We start from the raw sequence: 18805 nt of genomic DNA on the forward strand, positions 1-18805 counted from the left end.
TCTTCGCTCATAGGGCTAAAAGGGTGTATGAATTTGCCGAGTTTCAAAACTACCGTTTACCAACATTTTAAAATCATATAAAATTGAAAATAAAAAAAAATAAATTGTTCACAATTGTTATTGTTTGAGATTGAAAATGAGAATGTATGTGGAAGTTTGAGTTTTGAATTTTAAAATTATATCGTTGGCAAACAATGGTTTTACCGTGTTATGTTTTTATCATGCATATAACGGTGTCTTTTGTTTTTGTAAAGAAAGTAGTTTAAAGTTCCATAACTGCTTTTTTTTTTTTTTTTTTTTGGAGATAACCAAAATACTGACAAAATTGTTAATACATTTTTTTTCTCTTAAAAATTTAATTTTTAAAACGTTAGGCGCATTTGACCGTGTTAAGAATATCAAAAACAAGTAAAATAAAGAGTTTTGAGTTTAACTCATCAATTTGATGCTGCGATTTCTAAGAAATGAAACCATATGAATAGAATTTCAATAATGTTCTCGAAATTTACTAAGGGACTTTGCATTCTCTGAAGCTTTCAAGGCTGCCTGACTATCGGAGTAGATCACACTTTCTCATTAATGAACAAAAGTAAAAATTTGCTAATGTGTGTGTAACTTAGGAGAGTTTAAGCATTCGTCTTTTTCGAGACATTTTCGACCACATGTCGACATACATATATAGGGTGTGATTTTGCCCATAACTTGACGAATGATGATTTTCAAAGTGTGAAATTTATTCTCATAAATACGGTCACTCGAGTAACCTCATAAAAAAGTCCAAATCGACGAGTGGCCTCGGTGGACAAATGAAATCGCCTCAATGCGTGTCCGCGTCACACAATGCGTGCTAATAAGCTAAAACCGTTCACAGTTCACCTTTTCTTTTGCACAATTTGCTAATTAAATAAATAAATTTTTATTAAGCTGAATATATAATTAAAGTGATTTACACAAAAATTTACTTTGCATTCTATCAACCAGCTGACTTGGCACTTCCACATAGCTGTGTAGACCATAAATTGGTAATGCCTGTTTTTCGTTCCACTCATTATTTTCAAAATTATATTCTTCCACCGTATACACATCATGACCGCCGAGCGCCCATATCCGTTTGCCGACAGTGATGGCGCAGATGCCGAAGCGGGCTACTCTTAACGGTGCGACCTGCGAGCAGGTGAGGATTTGAAAAATTAAAAACAAGCATAAGAATGTCATTTATGTACATATGTACCGTACCTCGAGCCATATATTCTGTTTTGGGTCGTAGCGCTCCACTGTATTTAACATGCCCTCATTGTAGCCACCAATCAGAAATATGAATTCATTTAATATGGTAATCTGCAATTTAGCATAAACACATAAGTCCATTTTTATAAACCGTTTTTTTTTTTTCATTTTTTACTTACGCCAGGCCAACCGCGCGCCCCATTCATATTGCTGCATGTCGTCCAACTGCTGGTTTTTGGATCATAACATTCAACTGTACTCAAGGGCTGACAGTCAATGCCCAATCCACCGAATATGTAGATTTTTTCTTTGTATGCGATAACGCTGGCACCATATCTGTGAGCTGACATTGCCGGCAGTACTTGCCAATGATTAGTGCATATATCAAACCTAAAAAAAAAAAAATACTGTTAATAATGCTTACAATAATTCTGCATCATTTGTTCAAAAATTTCGTTTTTTGAGTTGTGACAGTCTCTGAGCGATATGTATGTACATACATCACAACTGTATTGAAAGGATCGCCACCATCATGCCCACCAAAAGCGTAAATCTTTTCATTTAGCATCACAACACACAGATCATCACGACGCTTGGACATGCTTGCCATTTCCACCCACGTAAATGTTTCCATATTAAATCGTTTAACAGTATTGTTTCTTTGGACACCTCGCCCGCGGCCACCAATAAAGAACAGACTACTCTCGTAGTAAACCAATCCATAGCTGTAGTCTCTGAATTTAAGTTCGAAGCATTTTTGCCATTTCTTCAGCGCTGAATTATAGCGAAGGATGTATTTTAATTTCTATAAAATGTAAATTAATTAGACAGCAGATAAGACATATAAAATCTATGGTAAACATACATATACACATGTACGAGCATTAGAAATTTAATATGCTCAGGACCACTTAAACACTGGTTAAATTGACAAATTGGTTTGCAACGCCGAGGGTTAGATTTTAGCCTACTAGGTAACTACTCGACAATTTTTGAAGGCTAACTTCTTAACTCTGCTTAAAGCGCAGTTAGTCAACGACGTAGCGTAAACGTAGGTTGACGTACGTAGCAGCATATCAAATTTACTGTTGATAGAGAGAGAGAGAGAAGCAACGGCAACGTCACCGCCATGCGGTGGTGAGTTTTCGTTAACACGCGATTCACATAAAGTAGATCGTTTCTGCGTCAACCTACGTCTACGTTACGTCGTTGACTGTTTGAGCTTTTATGGTCCATTCTACAGGAATTAAAAATTGTTGTAACGTGCCAGTGCATTTTTTAAAACCAAAATAAGTCCGGTTTGGAATCCTGCTAATATGCACTCAAATTATAAATGTGAAGCTTTGCGAGTAAGTTGTTTGGCACACAAATAGGCTATAATCTCGATTAACATATAGGATATTATTTGAAGGGAGCTGCCACGGTTTTTAAAAGTTAAAATCAATTAACGGTTCAACAACGATTTATTTCGAAAATAATTTTGATGGTTGCTACCTGTTGAAAAATGTAAAAACAGGTTAATTAGCAAGTTAAATCAAAATATTTAAGAAAGCTTATTTAAAAAAAAACATTTGACGAGGGTTGCCATCTGTTTTATACAGTCAGCGTTAAAAATATGAAAACCCTGACGTTTTGACAATTGTATTTATTTCATATATGTAATACGTCTATATTGGTAGTAAGCTAACATCTCAATGTGTAAGCATTCCGAAATCAAAGCGAGACAGTCCCCTGCAAAAAATTGTGCGACTAATTTCTAAAGAGAGTATTCCGAGATTACTCTCAATCGGGTACAATTGGGCATTAATTAGTCCCAACTAGTCTCATACGGGTACTAATGGAGGTCAATTAGTCTCGACTCATCCCTTATGGGTATAATTGGAGATCAATTAGTCCCCAACTCATCTCTAACGGGTACTATGAACGATTTAATGATATGTATGCACTTAGTCAATGAAATTTCATGTGCGACGTTGGCACACAGAGAAAGTATTCGCCTAACAAAACTGAGCACCCCGGTTCGAATCACAGCTGGCGCAAATTTTAATTTTTATTTTTTAAAAGTGACTAGTCGCTTTTTATACCCGTTCGGGTATAAAGGTGAACAATTAGTCTCTTCATAGGACATGCTCGAACAAAAGCGATCAGTTCATTCCATATAAAGAGATCAAAAGTGGTATTAGTCGCATGCCCATTTGCGATCGCTCCCGGAGTCATCCCGGATTAGTCCCATTTTTTGCAGGGTCTAGTTCCGTTTTTGTCAATGTATTGTGTACTTGAGTGCCGTTTTTGTAAATGTGTCGTGTACATGTTTATTTATAAACGTATGTGTTTCTTTTCTTTCGTACGTGTTTATTGATATATCTGTACTGTAGTGTTTTCGGACGGTACTAGCTCTTACTGCCAATATAGGAGTATTACATATATGATTTATTTATACTTTCCATACCAAAATATTATTATTATTTCTTTTTTTTTAATATAGCTCATTCAACTGCAAAAACCAGCAGAATCAATATTTTTAATTTCATATAGACTTAGGAGAATTCAAGAAATACCAAAAAATTTGCATCAAAAGAAAAATACTTTTTCGTCAAGAATGTTGCGCATTTTCTTCCATAAACAAAACCTCTTTTTATATGGAAGAAATCAAAAATCAACAGTAATTTTTAGAGACTTGAAACTTGCACCTTATTATGTTAAAATTTTATGTACTACAAATCTGAACACTCGAAATACTCTAAGAAATCGAATTGAAAAGTTGAAAATTTTGATGGAAATTTGTTGATATTTATTGAATTTTCCCGAGATCTATATAACATAAAAAAATATATATTCGGCTGATTTTTGCTGTTGACAGAACTATATATTTATAAAAAATAAGAAAAATTTGGTCTGAAAAATATAAATAAATAAAATTTTCAATACGGCAATGTATTCATATTTTTGACGTTGACTGTAATTCGAAGTTAATTTAATAAACAAGTTAATGAAGTATTTTAACACGGGTTACTCAACTCTGCATGGGTATTCAATGTTGGAGGACTGAACTATGTATTTAACTCAAGATGTTCTGCAAGTTAGCCTTGCTTAGGTATAATTTTTTTTTTAATTCTTCAACTTACTTTTACATCGTTTAAAATCAACAATCCGCAATATTTCCGTTCATTTTCCGCTTTTGTATAGCCCCCGGTATCCATTGATGTTGTGATCAATTTTAATGCCTTTTCTGCTAACTGTGCACAACCCGGTAGAGGTTTCATAATTTTGTCTATAAATATGCCATCGAAATGCTCCAGCCTCAAGGAGCTCATTAGTAACGAAAGGTTTGTAGCACGTGTATTCTTATCATGTTCGTACCATCTAATGATAGCCTGAAAGACATCCACTTCACAGTCAATGTGGAGGTTATCAGCGCTTAAAATCTGATTAAGAAGTTCTGGCGAAAAGTCAAGAAACTCTGGACTGACGATGACCTTTAGTGTATAGAAAATAAAAGTAATTCTCTTAAAAGTATCTTTCTATAAAAATCAAGAATTTAGTCGCTAAAATTAGATTCGATTTACAAAGCATTTAAAGTAGGTTTATATTTTTTTTTATGAATTCGGGTGTAATTTTTAGATTCTTGTTTATCGATATCATAAAATAACAATTTTGCAAATGAACTGAAAATAAATGAAAATTTTAAGTAACGATTATTCCCACTGCCTGTATTTAGGAAATCCTTAAACGCATAAATATTGCTGACGTATGTATGATACACTTTCCAAAACAGCTTAGTTTAACTTGCCTCTGTGAAGTGACTAATCGCATAGTTGATAATTTCACGATTTTTCTCTTCTAGCGCTGACGTCATGATTAGCGCCTAGAACTTTTAACTTCCTCCATGTGAACACTGCAAAAATTATTTATCAATGAGACAAACCAAGCAACTGAGGGTTCTGTGTGTATGGTAAAGAATTTATATATAAAACATCGAAGAAAACTGCTAAGTTTGACATATGTACATATTCACATTAGAACGTACCACCTTACAAACAAGCAAAAAAAAGTTCGTCGTACCCCCTAAGTCGAAGCATTTTTGCAAGTCAACTTCGAAAAAAAAAATGTTTGGTCAAAAGTAACTTAGGGTTTACACCGGACAATATTGTCAAGATAATTAAGTCAAAATTATGTGTTTGTTGTAATATGAATTCGCCGTGTTTACAACAAACAAATCATTTTGACATAATTGTCTTGACAATATTGTCCGGTGTAAACCCTAAGTAAGGGTCGGCAATAAAATTTTTTTAAATAGTTCTACTGGAAAACAAAACAATTTCCTTAGCAAAAGTCTAATGATTTTTAATTTACTGACATTTTCGGGTAATAAGAACTTTGATCTAGTGGGTAAGTACTAGGACGGGATTATCGATGTCAATGAACTTTGCAACAAAAAAAAAAAATTCAACAATTCAAAAAACATTCGAAATTGCCTTTCAAAAATATGTAATATAAGTATGTATGTAGATTCAGGGGTGTACGGCGAACTTTTTTTCTGGTACGGTCTAATGTACATCGATACGAATGAATGTATATTTAGAAAACAGACGGGGGAAATACACTTTAGACAACAATACGGCGTTTGCAATTGTTACATGTGAACGTACATATGTATTTAGATACATACATACATTTGTGTATGCATATTTCACAAACGGGTGAAATTCCAAATTTAAAAACTGCATTTACTTGCGCATTAAATGATAAAAAAAGCGTTGTGGTAGAACGGGCGTTGCTATCTTTCCTGCAATCAATTGCATTAAATAAGGGGTATTGTCGAACTCTTGCAATGCCCTTGCATGCTGCACGGTTTGCAAGGCTGTCTCCTAGAAAAACCGGGTTTTTTTCATGCAATCTGTGCACAATGCCTTTGCAATACTTCGAGAATACCCCTACAGCTACAAAAGCTTGTCATCAACGTTGTGGAAATCGATTTGTTTGAAGTTCTTTTAGCTTGAAACTTGCATTAGGGTCTTTGCAAAATAACTGATTGAAGAAAATGAGTTAGGAAGGCTTTTATTCTCTCTCCTAAAAAAAAAAAAACTCAACTTACCATCTTTTCACTATAAGCTATCGATAAATAGTTTTCGGCCGATTCTCTTAAATATATATCTTTTTCCAGCTAAACATACATATATATTTCTCAAAGCGGTGAATCACACTATTTTTTGAACACATCTACATAATAAAAAATATATATTTCTGTTTTTAACAATTCGACTACTATAGGTAATTTTTTGTAACAATTTTTTTTGTTTCTGTTTTTAGAATTTTTATTTTAATTTTTATTTTAAAAAAGTGATACCTCTTTAGAGGGGGTAGTGAACGGGAAAATTGTGATGAAAACCGTATGACTCTTGCGATGTAACGGAAGTGCATCTATTTTAACCTTCTCTTTTTCCGCCTTCCATAACATTTAGAGCAAATTATCAGAGGTTTAAAATTAAGCCAAAAGCAAGGACGAATACGAAGTTGAAGATGAATACGAATAAGAAGGCGTGTACAAAGCGGAGAACAGGACCATTACGAACAGGAAGACAAATACGAAGACTAACACGAAAGTGAATGCTAAGGTGAATAAGAACCCGAATACGAATGCGAACTAAGGACGAACACGCGGGCGAACACATACGCGAACACCTCGCCTAAAACGAATACGGTTACGTAGGCGAACCTGGTAATGCAAATGCGAATACGAATAACGGGAACTCATTTGTGAATTTTTCTACCGCCAATGAAGCAAACCTATCACAGCTAAATTAGAACCTTAGATGACTGTGGTTTCAAGTGGATGAAATATACATTAGGATGGTCTTTAAAAATGTAAACATCATGGGGCACCCCTTTAAGTTGTTCTACGTATAAAATTAAGACATCCAAGAAACCACATTTCAAACAAATTTTTAGGGGTCGCTATCAGGATTTGAAAAAATGTATAAGATTGAATTTTTGCTATTTTTAAAAACAAATTTAAATTTTTGCAAAAATTCTGGTAGCGATTTGTTGAAAACTTTTTTTAAATTTAGATATTTTAGTGCATGTTTTTTTTTTATTTTATACATGGAATAAAATTTAAATGTTGATATTTTTAAAGACCAACCTAATATACATACATATAACGGAGATAAAGTCGATGAATGCCATATTCTTTTAGAGAGACGCTATGCATGCGAAATTGTTTTGAGCCTATAAATTGTAAGTGGGACCTAATCGATCGCTGAGACGTTGAAACCAATATTCTTTCGTATTAGTTAACTTATGCTTAAAAAATATGTACATATGTATGTCAATGCAAAAGGCCCTACATAACTTTTTTTTCGGAAATACTCCGTTATTTTTCTCTCATATAGAGCCCCTTCACCAAAATTGATAGCTATGTATATTTACAATTTAAAAAATACGCGATTTATTAGCATGTTTAGAACAGCCCTCGGAACTGGTCATTGTTTAAAAGAGGCCATCAAATTTCAACATTGAAAAATAAATCTTTAGTTAAAAATTTTTTTTATTTTTTTATTTAGTCTGCTTAAATAATTAGAATCGTTTCTTTTAAGCAGAAATTATAGAAAAAAATTTCGATTGATATCGCAGAGATATGGATGCACCATATGGAAACGTTAAGTATTAACTGATTTATCAGTCTATTGATTTTTAGCGCTAAATCTACAAAAAATGCAAACAAAAATTGACTGATGACTGAATTGACTGGTTATCCTGTAGTGGTAAATACAAACCATTTTGAGTGTTTTATTGTTACTGTAACTGCGCAAAAGTGGGCGAGTGTAATCGAGAGCCATTTGTTTAAATTGTTTGTAACAAATTGTGTCCAATTTGAAAACTATTTTCTCGAACGCAAACATTTTGTAATAAGTATGGTCCCATGTTACATAAATTTGTTCAATACCCCCCGCTGCATTTGGTGCAAATTTTTTCTTCAAGAACCAAGCTAAGTTATACCCTGACTTGTAGGCGTCGGAAATGCTTCGTTTTAAACTTATTTCGAAGAATAAAATTTTTACAAAAAGACACATTATATAGCTTACTTTTTACGCAGCGGTTTCTTAGGCAACACGAAAAATCACATTTTTTGTTCTTCACATTTACTGGTACAGTAGATAAGTGTAGCGTCCTTGTTGTTGTAGTTGAGGCATCCCCAGATGCAGGACTCTGTGGGAGTGTGAAATTAAAAGAAGTGTGAAATGTAACCAAAACAAAATTCCGCACAGAAATTACATAGGGAGACCAACTTCTTATTTCGTGATACTGGACTGATAATTATAGAAAAAGGTAGTGTTCATGCTCAGAGAATTGCAAAAACATGTGAGGACATCGCCGTTTTGGGCTGAAATTTCAAATAAAATATTGATAGTTAGTGTTTTGAAATGTTTTAAACAAATCGATGACCCGAGCTACTTTATCTGAACGGATCCAAGAGCCATAAATTTATCTTATCATGAACTGTACCAACTCTGTTAGGATATTTTGTCTGACAGCACTTGAGATAGGATGAAGCAATCGTACTTGGCTGAGTGAGTACAAAGTTAAGTAAGTTTATCGGACCGCGTTGAAAATGAAAATATTCTAAAGTTTCCGATAAGTACCAATCCTAGTACTAAAAAGGGCACAAATCTTATCCTACTAATGTGACCCTTTGCTAATGAATACATGAAATGAATAAATGAAATAAGGCGTATAACCCTAACACCTATAGTCATCGCGTTTCTAGCTTTTAGAAACTCTAAGTAAAATCAAAATCTCATATCTGAACAATCCAGCAACCAAAGCTGGAAATTATAGTAATATAAGCTCGTGTGAAAGGATTCACTGGGTATTATGCGGGCAGTCTCAAAAAATCTCACCCCAATCCGCTCAGATACTTCATTTCAGCAAGCTTTTGTCAGTGATGATAGTAAATTGTGCCAGAGCTAGCGATATCAGATGTATCACATCCCTCTTTCCCATATGCCATACCACCATTTTACAAACCTTTTCTAATAATAAATGTTTGGTGAATTACAAACTATTTTAGATCTGGATAAATTATGCTGCATCGAAAAATTTAATATCAGGTTTTATGGGTAGTGATATTGGGCCTTTTAATCCGACTGCAATTCCAAAATATGTTATTGCACAAATGGTCGAATAAATAGAAATGGGTATTAAGATATTTAATAATCTTACGTTTTATGTTCAACCCAAATACATATTCTGCTTAGAGGAGGTAGTGGACCCTTTATTTGAAGCCACAGAACCTTCTAGCATCACACTAGCTAAAGCTCTAGACGATGTCTGTCTTGTTCCATCGGTATCAAAGCCTAAAAGGAGTTAAAGAAATAGATGGCTGGGTACAGTGTGTGATTTGTAAAAAATGATTGCAAGATTTTAGCACGTTTTACTTCAATGCCTGCAAAAAAATGTGGGTATGAACTGCAATAAAAATTTGTATGCCATCTCATCTAATAGGATTCACCGTTTTTCCCGTGTATCCGGGTGAAGTTTTATATATATTTTTCCCCCATTGTAAGTATTTTTTTTTAGTTTTTTTCAATACATAATGCATTTATCCCCATTCGCTTCCGTGGATGTACAAATTTCACCATTCGCAAAATTCCTAATTCGAAAAACCAGCTATTGGGAAGCCGTATAATGATTAATACATGATTAATACATTATACAAGTAATTTTTAAGCAAAAAACAAAACCGACTGCAATTCTCATATAAAAATTTAAGACTACCGTAAACTTAGTATGGACCACCTCTGAGGTACCACCTCTCCTTACCTTGTTTGGGGTGCAAAGTTTACGAGTCACGCCATGCTATCTTTGAGATTAATTTTCCATGCAGGGTATGTGCATATTAAGTAAAAAAGTTTTCATTAAACTAGCAATTTAATAAAAATCAGTAAATTACAAAATGGCACACTTTGGATATACAAAAATATAATTAGATGTTTTTACAACTAGCAATCAGTCGACCAGCCATTTAAAATGCATTTAGTTTATAAATGTGCATACATTTACTTGAAGGCAAGTACACAGTAGCTTGCACGAATAATTTCGCAGCGTATCCAACCAACCAGTAATTAAAGCATCCAAGAAACAAGCAAATAGGCAAAAGAATTATAACAGATGAGTGCATTAAAAACCAACAATAATTAAAGTAGCATACGCTCTGTTAATTTTCGCGAGACAATCGCGTTAAAATAGAAAATGAAGTCCAAGAGAAAATTAAAAAAAAAAATAAGTAAAATAAAAATCTGCAGCCAAGCTAAGAAAAAATGTACAGCACTGCCTTAGCATGTCCGAGCCGCTGCACGCAAAATGCATTACGCATGCGCATAGCCATTGAACATTTTTAACGAATGTTAAGTTTTTGTTTGTTACTCATGCTTGCTGTCAAGTGGGACCCTCATCGCAATGAGAGTGTAAAGGATGCCTAAATGCAAGCACGTTATTTATTCGAAAAAAATCTCTAAACAACCACAGTTTGATTGGTGCTGGAGAAAGTTCATCAGCGCATGCAACTGTGACCGTTTAAGCGAAGTGTGCTTCTTTGTGGCCCGTAAGCTGTTAGACAGATACCTACTTGAGTGCGGGGACTCAGAGAAATGCGAAGCGATAGGCAATCACCTCTGTGAATTACCAACCCCTGTGTATTACTTACGATGTTTTTGCGCCAATGCGAATCATTTGTTTTCGCATCGCATTACAGATAAACCCCCTGAACAGATTTATGTGCAGATCTAACTATTTTGAGAGAAACTTGGCCAAAACCCGTCGAGGGTTATAAATAGCTAAAAACATGGTAACTACATACATACATAACGCTAAAACTGTGATGCTTAAACAAATGTTCATAACAAAATAAATACTATCTGTACTATCGTGCGCGCCTAATTAATTAACAGTTATTTGGCCGTTGAGCATTTTATTTAATCAGTAACATTGTTATGCCTTTTGATTTTATCAAGAAATTAGCGATTGTCATGCGAGTAAGGGTCAAAACATAGTGGAGTGGCGAGCAAAGCGAAGGGAAGTTAATTGTTCAGCCTTTTTCGAAGCCGGGATTTTCGGGATGTCGTTATCACAATCACGGGATCACGGGATTAGTCCCGGGATTTGGATATTCATTACTTTTCAACAACTTACATCGAAAAAATTGGTTCTATATTGTTAGAGCAGCTCTCCTGACATAAAATAAATAATAAATAAATGGTTTCGAAACCGACTTTTTTATTTAAAGTAGCGTTTTTATTTTTTCTCTCTGATGTCAGGATTTATTTTAAAGGACTTTGTAATTTCAAAGATATGATTAATTCCAAAAATTATTTAAAAAATTTCAACGCAACCTAGAAAAAAAATATGGGTACCAAATGCAAGAAAAAATTTCTTTAGAATTAAAAAAAATAACATTTTTTGGATTCACAAGGACGAATAGGTAATTTTTTAAGCTGATAAAGTTAGAAGGACGAAATTCGAGGATGTTATGGAGTTTATATAAGTCCTTAACTTATAATTTTTTCAAAAACAAATACATATTGCGAAATTTCAAGGATAAAATTTTAATAGGACATTTTCAATACTTACCAGTCCCCCTGTACCAAAAACTGGAATCTGTTTAAATTCTACAGAATTTCCTCTTTAGTTTGATACTCATACTTCTTCTCTAAGCACATTTCTCTAAATTTTTCAAATCTTTTTGAATTACTGCCGTCAGAGTGAAAAACTAAAAACGCAATTTAATTATATTTGGCTTATGGTAAAATTTACTATCGCAGCTAGACATTTATAAAAAATATTAATTATTAAATAAAAAAGAAATATAGCCGATAGTGGTCAAGAAAAGAAGTTTCTATTACTGCCATCAGTGCAAATTGCAAATCCCGAAAATCCCGGGATTATTTTTCAAGAATCCCGGTGAAACTTTGGACCTTAAAAAGACCGGGATTCAAGGATCCCGGGATTAACATTCCTAATATGTATCTAATTTTTGCTCTTCACTACGCTTTTGAAATCGACGCTTTCCTCGATGCTCTTTGCTCGCCCCTCTACTATGTTTTTAGCCTAACGCGTAGTCGACTACTACTGGAGTATGCGCTGCATGATTGAATTTATGATCAACCAATAAATCATTAGTTAATTAATTTTAGTTATATACCATCGCCCAACCTCACGTCTCCACCTTCTACAGATTCTATCGAAAAAGCTGTGGAGAGACAGAAATGTCAGGTGGAGACCACAAATTTCCACTGTTAAACCATATCTGTCTTGTCGATTTTTTTTACCATCGCTGTCTTAACATCAGCTGTCATTTCGTAGTTTGATAGCTCAGTTTTCATTTAGCCGCGCCAATTATATTGGGTACAGATCGATCTGATTGGCTTGATGCAAGCTTCAAGTAGCTGCAAAATACCGATGATTTTTGGCTATTTTTTTGTTTCCTCCCTACAAAGTATGCTCGACAAAATTAGTATATGAAAAAAAAATGGACAGAAACAAAGAAATAAAATATTATAACGTTCCAATACGCACAAAGGAAACATTTTTCCAATTTTTTGCAATCTTTGAGAAATGCTTAATTCTTAAGTAGATATAAATACAACATTTTTCTCCAATATTTTTTCCAGGGTTTGACTAAAAGTTGTATAAGGTTTGAATTCAAATTGATATTCAAGCTTTTCTCAAGTGAAGAACTCAGATTATTTTGCATACAAAAAATGTTCCACTTTTGTTTGAGAATGGGTTGGTTCTCCAGTGAGGGACGCTTGAATATCAACATTGGAAATTTAAATAAATATGTACAATTTCCACTTGGTTTATTGGGGTGTTTAATTTATTTGCTTTACATATCTTCAATATTGTCATAACTCAAAAGAGCATAACTCGAAAAAAAACGGCTTTAGAGTGTTGAATTAACATATGCGCGATTCCAGCGAAAAGTCTATAGGGGTCGAAATACGTGAGTGCGAAGAGCTGGAAATGCTGGCCGACAGAAAAAACACCCGAAATTTTCAGCAGAGACTTGAGCGACTTACGGAAGGTTTCAAGACTCCTGTAGGAACTATCATGGCGACCTAGTGACCGATTTCCAGAACGTACTCAATTTATGGAGGGAACACTTTTCGAGCCTTTTGAATGGCAGCAGCACTGAAAGAAGTGGAAAAGACGAACCCGAGAAGATGAAGTCGATATCCCAGCGCCTAACTATGACGAGATACGAATATCGATTATGCTGATGAAAAGTAACAAAGATACTAAAGCTGACAGCCTGTCAGCCGAGCTATTCAATTGCGATGACAAGGAGCTAATAAAGTGCATGCCCGATGACTGTTATTCAAATGCGCTATGCCCAATACACAAGAAAGGCGACCCCGCCATGCGTGTCAACTTTTTTGGCGTGTTGTATGAAAGACTAAAGCCCTTCGTCAACGAACTGACTGGCGCCTTGCCAGTCTGGCTTCAGATCAGAATTGAGGAGGACCTCTCCGAGCCGTTTGATACCAGTCGAGGTTTCAGATAAGGTGACTCCCTTTCGTGTGATTTCTTTAATCTGATGTTGGATACTAAGAGTCCATAAAATCTGTTATGGGTTTGTACATATGTGTAAAACAAAAAAATGTATAATAGAATTGAAGTTTTTTGTCATAAAATGTTCAATAAAGATATTTCTAGAGAAAAAAGATTTTTTTCAAGTTTCAGTAACCTTTTTATGGGGTTTTGAAGATTTTATCATCACTTCGAAGATTTTTAACAAAATGTTTCTGGCAACACTGCTCGCTGTTAGTACTTACTAGGGGTCTTCATCTAAAGCGATAAGCTGCTGATAAACGATAAAATAATGAATGTATAATTTTTATAAATTAACAGTCAAACTTTGTATGGAAATCCATTTAAGCGAAGTTTATCAGAGGATTTTGATGGCTATATAAATATAAAAATTTTAGCAAATTTCAACCTTCACAGGTTGCCAGCTGGTCGCTTATGCTACGAACACATAAAAAGCAAATGAACACATTTGACGAGGCAAGAATGAAACCTAACTAGCCATATAAGTTAAATATTAAACAATTTTATGCAATTATTTACCAAAGTATGTTCATGTAAAAATGCGTATAAATTTAAAACTTTGGTAATTCTCTAGGGGGGGGTAACTACCCCTAAAAAAGGGGCCGAAAAGTCGGGAGGGGTACCAAACGACGCGTTTCAGCCCCCCTAATAACAATCCGGAGGGGGGGAGGTAATATTATTAACCATTTAAAAGTTATGAACAAAAAACTTTTGTTAAATTTCGTTGTTTTCTATGAGCAATTACCACGTCAAAAATGCACTAAATCACCAGTTTCCACTTTTAACACACTACTAAAACGTTTCCGCGTATTATTTTATACAAACCAAATCATTTATTCATTTATTCATTTATTTTATATATTTCGTTAATAAAACAGAGTAAACAAACTTTGCGCCTGCTGAAATTATTATAACCTCAAATCGCTGGTATTGCCACTTTATTTCACATTTCATTTGCGCTATTAAAGTCAGTTTACACTATACACTATACACTTCTTCTTCTTCTTCTTCTTCTTCTTTTTACTTTCATCTAAATAAGATATTGTAACCAAAATATAATAGCAAATTTCGCTATACCATATCATTATTTATTGAAGTATTGATTTTTATTAAAAATTTTCATTATTTATTGAAGTATTGATTTTTATGGAAAAAGCGCCGCAGGCGAAAATTTGTAATAAAAAATCGCGCGATTTTTTATTAAAAATTTTCATTATTTATCGAAGTATTGATTTTTATGGAAAAAGCGACGCAGGCGAAAATTTTTAATAAAAAATCGCGCGATTTTTTATTAAAAATATTCATTATTTATATATATATTAAACGAAAGAAGATACCGAAAAGCATTGAACAGTGCACACATCTCATAAGGAAAAGTGAATTATTACGAAATACTAATACAGTGGCAGCACTATAGCTATTTTGCAATCTCGCATTTCAGCTCGCAAAGATTGTCAACTTCTTTTTAATAACAAAATAATCTATCTAAGGTTGATAAAACTATGTGTTTCTTTAATAAATAAGTTAAATTATATATTTTAATAGTGTTTAAAAAGTGTGAACAGGTGATTTAGTGAATCTTTGTCGGTGTAATTGCCCATCGAAAACAACGAAATTTAACAAAAGTTTTTTGTTCATAACTTTTAAATGGTTAATAATATTATCTCCCCCCCTCCGGATTGTTAATAGGGGGGCCGAAACACGTCGTTTGATACCCCTCCCGACTTTTCCGCACCTTTTTTAGGGGTAGTTACCGCACCCTAGAGAATTACCAAAACTTTAAGGAATTTATCCATTTATCACTTTGGACGAAGACCTCTACTGGGAGAGTTGTTGAACAAACGCTGTTGCGAAGAATAGCCGAAATTTTACATTTGTGTACCGAAAGCGAAAAAAAATAATCAGATTGGTAAATGTAATATATAAATATATATTTAACCTGCTAAAATACTATATAGCGTGTAGTTTTTGAACAAACTTTTATAAATTTTAACTAACTTTTAATGTTTAATTGTGAAAAAAAAACTTTAAATCCTTCATTTTACTCTAAAATTCCTCAATAATTAGCTAGTATGCAAGGAGGTGGCAGCACTAAACCAATCAGCTGTCAATGGTCCACAGCTGTCAGCTGTCATTAAAAATTTTGAAGGGTTGAAAACAAGGCGAATTCACATTTATTTTAATCTGAAAAGTAGAAAGAAGTGCAAGTGCGCATAATACGAGTAAATTTAGCCATTCGCAGCCTAGTGCAAATAAATAAAAGTTATTTTCCAATAACTTATAGAAAAGTACAATTAAAAAGTGTTTGTGATAAGTGATTGGAATAAATAAAATTAACTCAATTTTCCTATGGGCGATTGGTTGGATGCTCGGCTGCTTCGACGATTGCCAGGGCGACCAGTGGCAAGAATTTTGTGCGGAAGTGAAAAACGATAATGAAATTCAACTGAAAATATGTAAATGTGACAATGTTGCTTTGTGATTCTTCGACAGAATAAATAGATATGTATTTTTGTGATATAAAAACACGCATAATTATATAAAGATATTCTGAAAATCCCGAGGCAAGCAAATACAAACTTTGCTGTGCTGCCAGCACCATTAAAGGAGTTCAACATTAATGACCTTTTATCCTATTGCTGGAAATTTCCTTCAGTTCTCAAGCAGTTCTGCTGGAGGTGCACAATTGAACCCGAAAAACTGCCACCCTAAACTATCGCATAGTCTGGCGTTTTTCCAAAAGTGAACTCGTAATCTACACACTTATCTCTGGCATATTTATTTATTGTTCTTTGGTTATATAAATGTCATCGTATACTCCAATTTAGACTGTCGAAAATTTATGCGATGGATATTGTAAACTTAATCAAGACATCTTACGATGATTGTGGATTAATGTTCACTGAATCATGGTACAAGGTGCTGCAAATGGAAATTAAAACGGTGAGTTGACATGTGTGCTTTAATAAAATTGCACTGAGCTCCTGTATAGCTTTTTGTTTTCTTCATTTATTTTTTCATTAGTATTTCAATTTATATCAATACATACGTCGTCCCGATGATGTGAACTTCTTCCATTTTAGTTATGTTTCTATTTGCTTATCAAAAGCACTTGAATAGTGCATACCTATGTACATATATCTTTGTTCGTATGGAACAGGAGCTTATGTCGAAAGGCTGGCTTTAGTATAATGTGGCATTCGCGGCATACGAATTGCGAATGACTCCCTGGCGCCGAGCCGTGGAAGAACTTTTGGCAAATAAACGTGCAAGAAATAGTTCCGATACTAATAAGCCAATATTCTTATTAAGTCTCATCAAAAAATTCCTTGTCGTTTAAATAATAAAGGGAATGCCGCATTATACTAAAGCCAGCTTCCCAGCTACATACATTGGTATATATTTGCATGGTCGAATATGCACGTGCACGTTAAAAGAAATCATATTTTTTTACAAAATTTTTCAAAAACTTAAATCGACATAAACCACATACATGCATAAATATTGTTACTATTGTTATTGTTATTGTTAGGGTTGACTTCGATAAATGCAATATATGTTTACTTTTTCTCATAAAATATCTGCCTTTATGGCAGGTTTAAATTCCCCGTAACTTACCTTACAGAGTAGTTCAAAAATCGTATAAACGAAGCTTTACTTTTGCCTACTAAGTACCTGAAACATTCTTAAATTATAAGTAATCTCAGCATTTGCCGGTATGGGTGCCTAGCAGCCTTCACGCATTTCTCATGGCTCAGTAGTCATTCACCTTGTATGACATGCCTAATAGGTTATACACACAGTGTTGAGAAAAATAATAGAAACAAATACATTTTTTTTTTTTTACCAAAAACTGTCACACTTCAAAAAAAACCTAAATCATTAAAGTAACCGCCGAATGTGACGTAACTATGATTACTTTATTAAACAAAACAAAAAATAAACTTATCAAATCGTAGAATTACGACTATTGTTCTGGCCAACAATGTATGTATGTATACACTATACTAAAAATGTATGTATAGTGCAAACTCGGTATTGTTATTATAACGGCTACCTAACCCAGACGAGACTAGTTTATCATTTAATCGTCAAGATCAAGTAACTAAAAGAAATGAAGTGTTAGTAGAGATAGGCAGTCTACCAGGAAATGCTTGCTCAGCATTATGCGGTATTCACTTATTGGGAGTATCTATGCCTAGACCTGTACTTAGATGGCTTTCTGGCGACATTCAAGCATATCCCCTAGCTTTCAGGAGTGCTTGATTGTGTCATGATTTTAGCTTCACGCTAGTTGCCTTGTATTTATGTATGTTAATCTTTTTTCCGATATCAAAGCTCATTGAAAAGTATTTGTGTTCACGCCTCATCAACTTGCATCCGTTTTTTCCAATAATAAACAAAGGAAAGGAAAAAGTCTAAGTTCGGACGAAGCCGAAAATTATATAGTTATAACTTATAAGTAGCGGTACCACGCCCATTTTATAAAATTCCATAATAATGATATTAGTTTTAAGGAATTGTTGTGAGTATCAATTTTGAGGAAATTAGCGTCCTTAAATTTCGAAATCTCGAAGTTTTAAGCATTTCTGAAATTTATCGTTATATGATAAGTGGTCGTAATTCTGTAAGTCCGATTTCAAGAATTTTCCACGTTTTTGTTTTTATGTGCTGGCGTCGGCCAGCAAATGAAAGAGAATTTTATCGCCTATGTCACTTCTTCGTCACTATTGGAAGTTATCAAAGCGATAGTCGCTTTTCTATCTTCTTAAAGATGTCCGGACGCAAATATTGGAAGTTAATTTAAGTAAAATTATACACATTTTTTTTCTCAATTGTTTTTGATTTTTCAATTAACGTGCAATATCATATTCCATGGGGAAATTAAACCATTATCATTATTGTTATTATTATTATTTATAGTTTCACCATTATCATATTCGAATAACAAATAATAATTTTAATATTT

General features: G+C 33.8%; 1 protein-coding gene across 1 annotated transcript; it reads right to left on the minus strand.

The window, feature by feature from the left end:
- Nucleotides 1-390: 390 nt before the first annotated feature.
- Nucleotides 391-5140, minus strand: LOC118751585 (kelch-like protein 4). The gene is made up of 7 exons (XM_036486404.1): nucleotides 5018-5140; nucleotides 4353-4703; nucleotides 1728-2032; nucleotides 1407-1617; nucleotides 1237-1338; nucleotides 963-1164; nucleotides 391-896 (listed from the first exon to the last, which is right to left on the minus strand). Exons 1-7 carry the CDS (start codon nucleotides 5081-5083, stop codon nucleotides 856-858), a joined length of 1278 nt encoding a protein of 425 aa, XP_036342297.1. The 5' UTR covers nucleotides 5084-5140; the 3' UTR covers nucleotides 391-855.
- Nucleotides 5141-18805: the final 13665 nt, after the last annotated feature.

This window comes from Rhagoletis pomonella, unplaced genomic scaffold (assembly GCF_013731165.1).
Source record: "Rhagoletis pomonella isolate Grant_MI unplaced genomic scaffold, Rhpom_1.0 Rhpom_scaffold_00818, whole genome shotgun sequence".
NCBI lineage: Eukaryota > Metazoa > Arthropoda > Insecta > Diptera > Tephritidae > Rhagoletis > Rhagoletis pomonella.

What these genes read in the sequence shown, in the direction of transcription:
- LOC118751585 (XM_036486404.1), bottom strand. Translation starts at nt 5,083, where the DNA reads ATGACGTCAGCGCTAGAAGAGAAAAATCGTGAAATTATCAACTATGCG. An exon ending in CGATTAGTCACTTCACAGAG is followed by an intron (nt 4,704 to 5,017) that starts GCAAGTTAAACT and finishes TATACACTAAAG; the next exon opens with GTCATCGTCAGTCCAGAGTT. An exon ending in GGGCGCGCGGTTGGCCTGGC is followed by an intron (nt 1,339 to 1,406) that starts GTAAGTAAAAAA and finishes GCTAAATTGCAG; the next exon opens with ATTACCATATTAAATGAATT.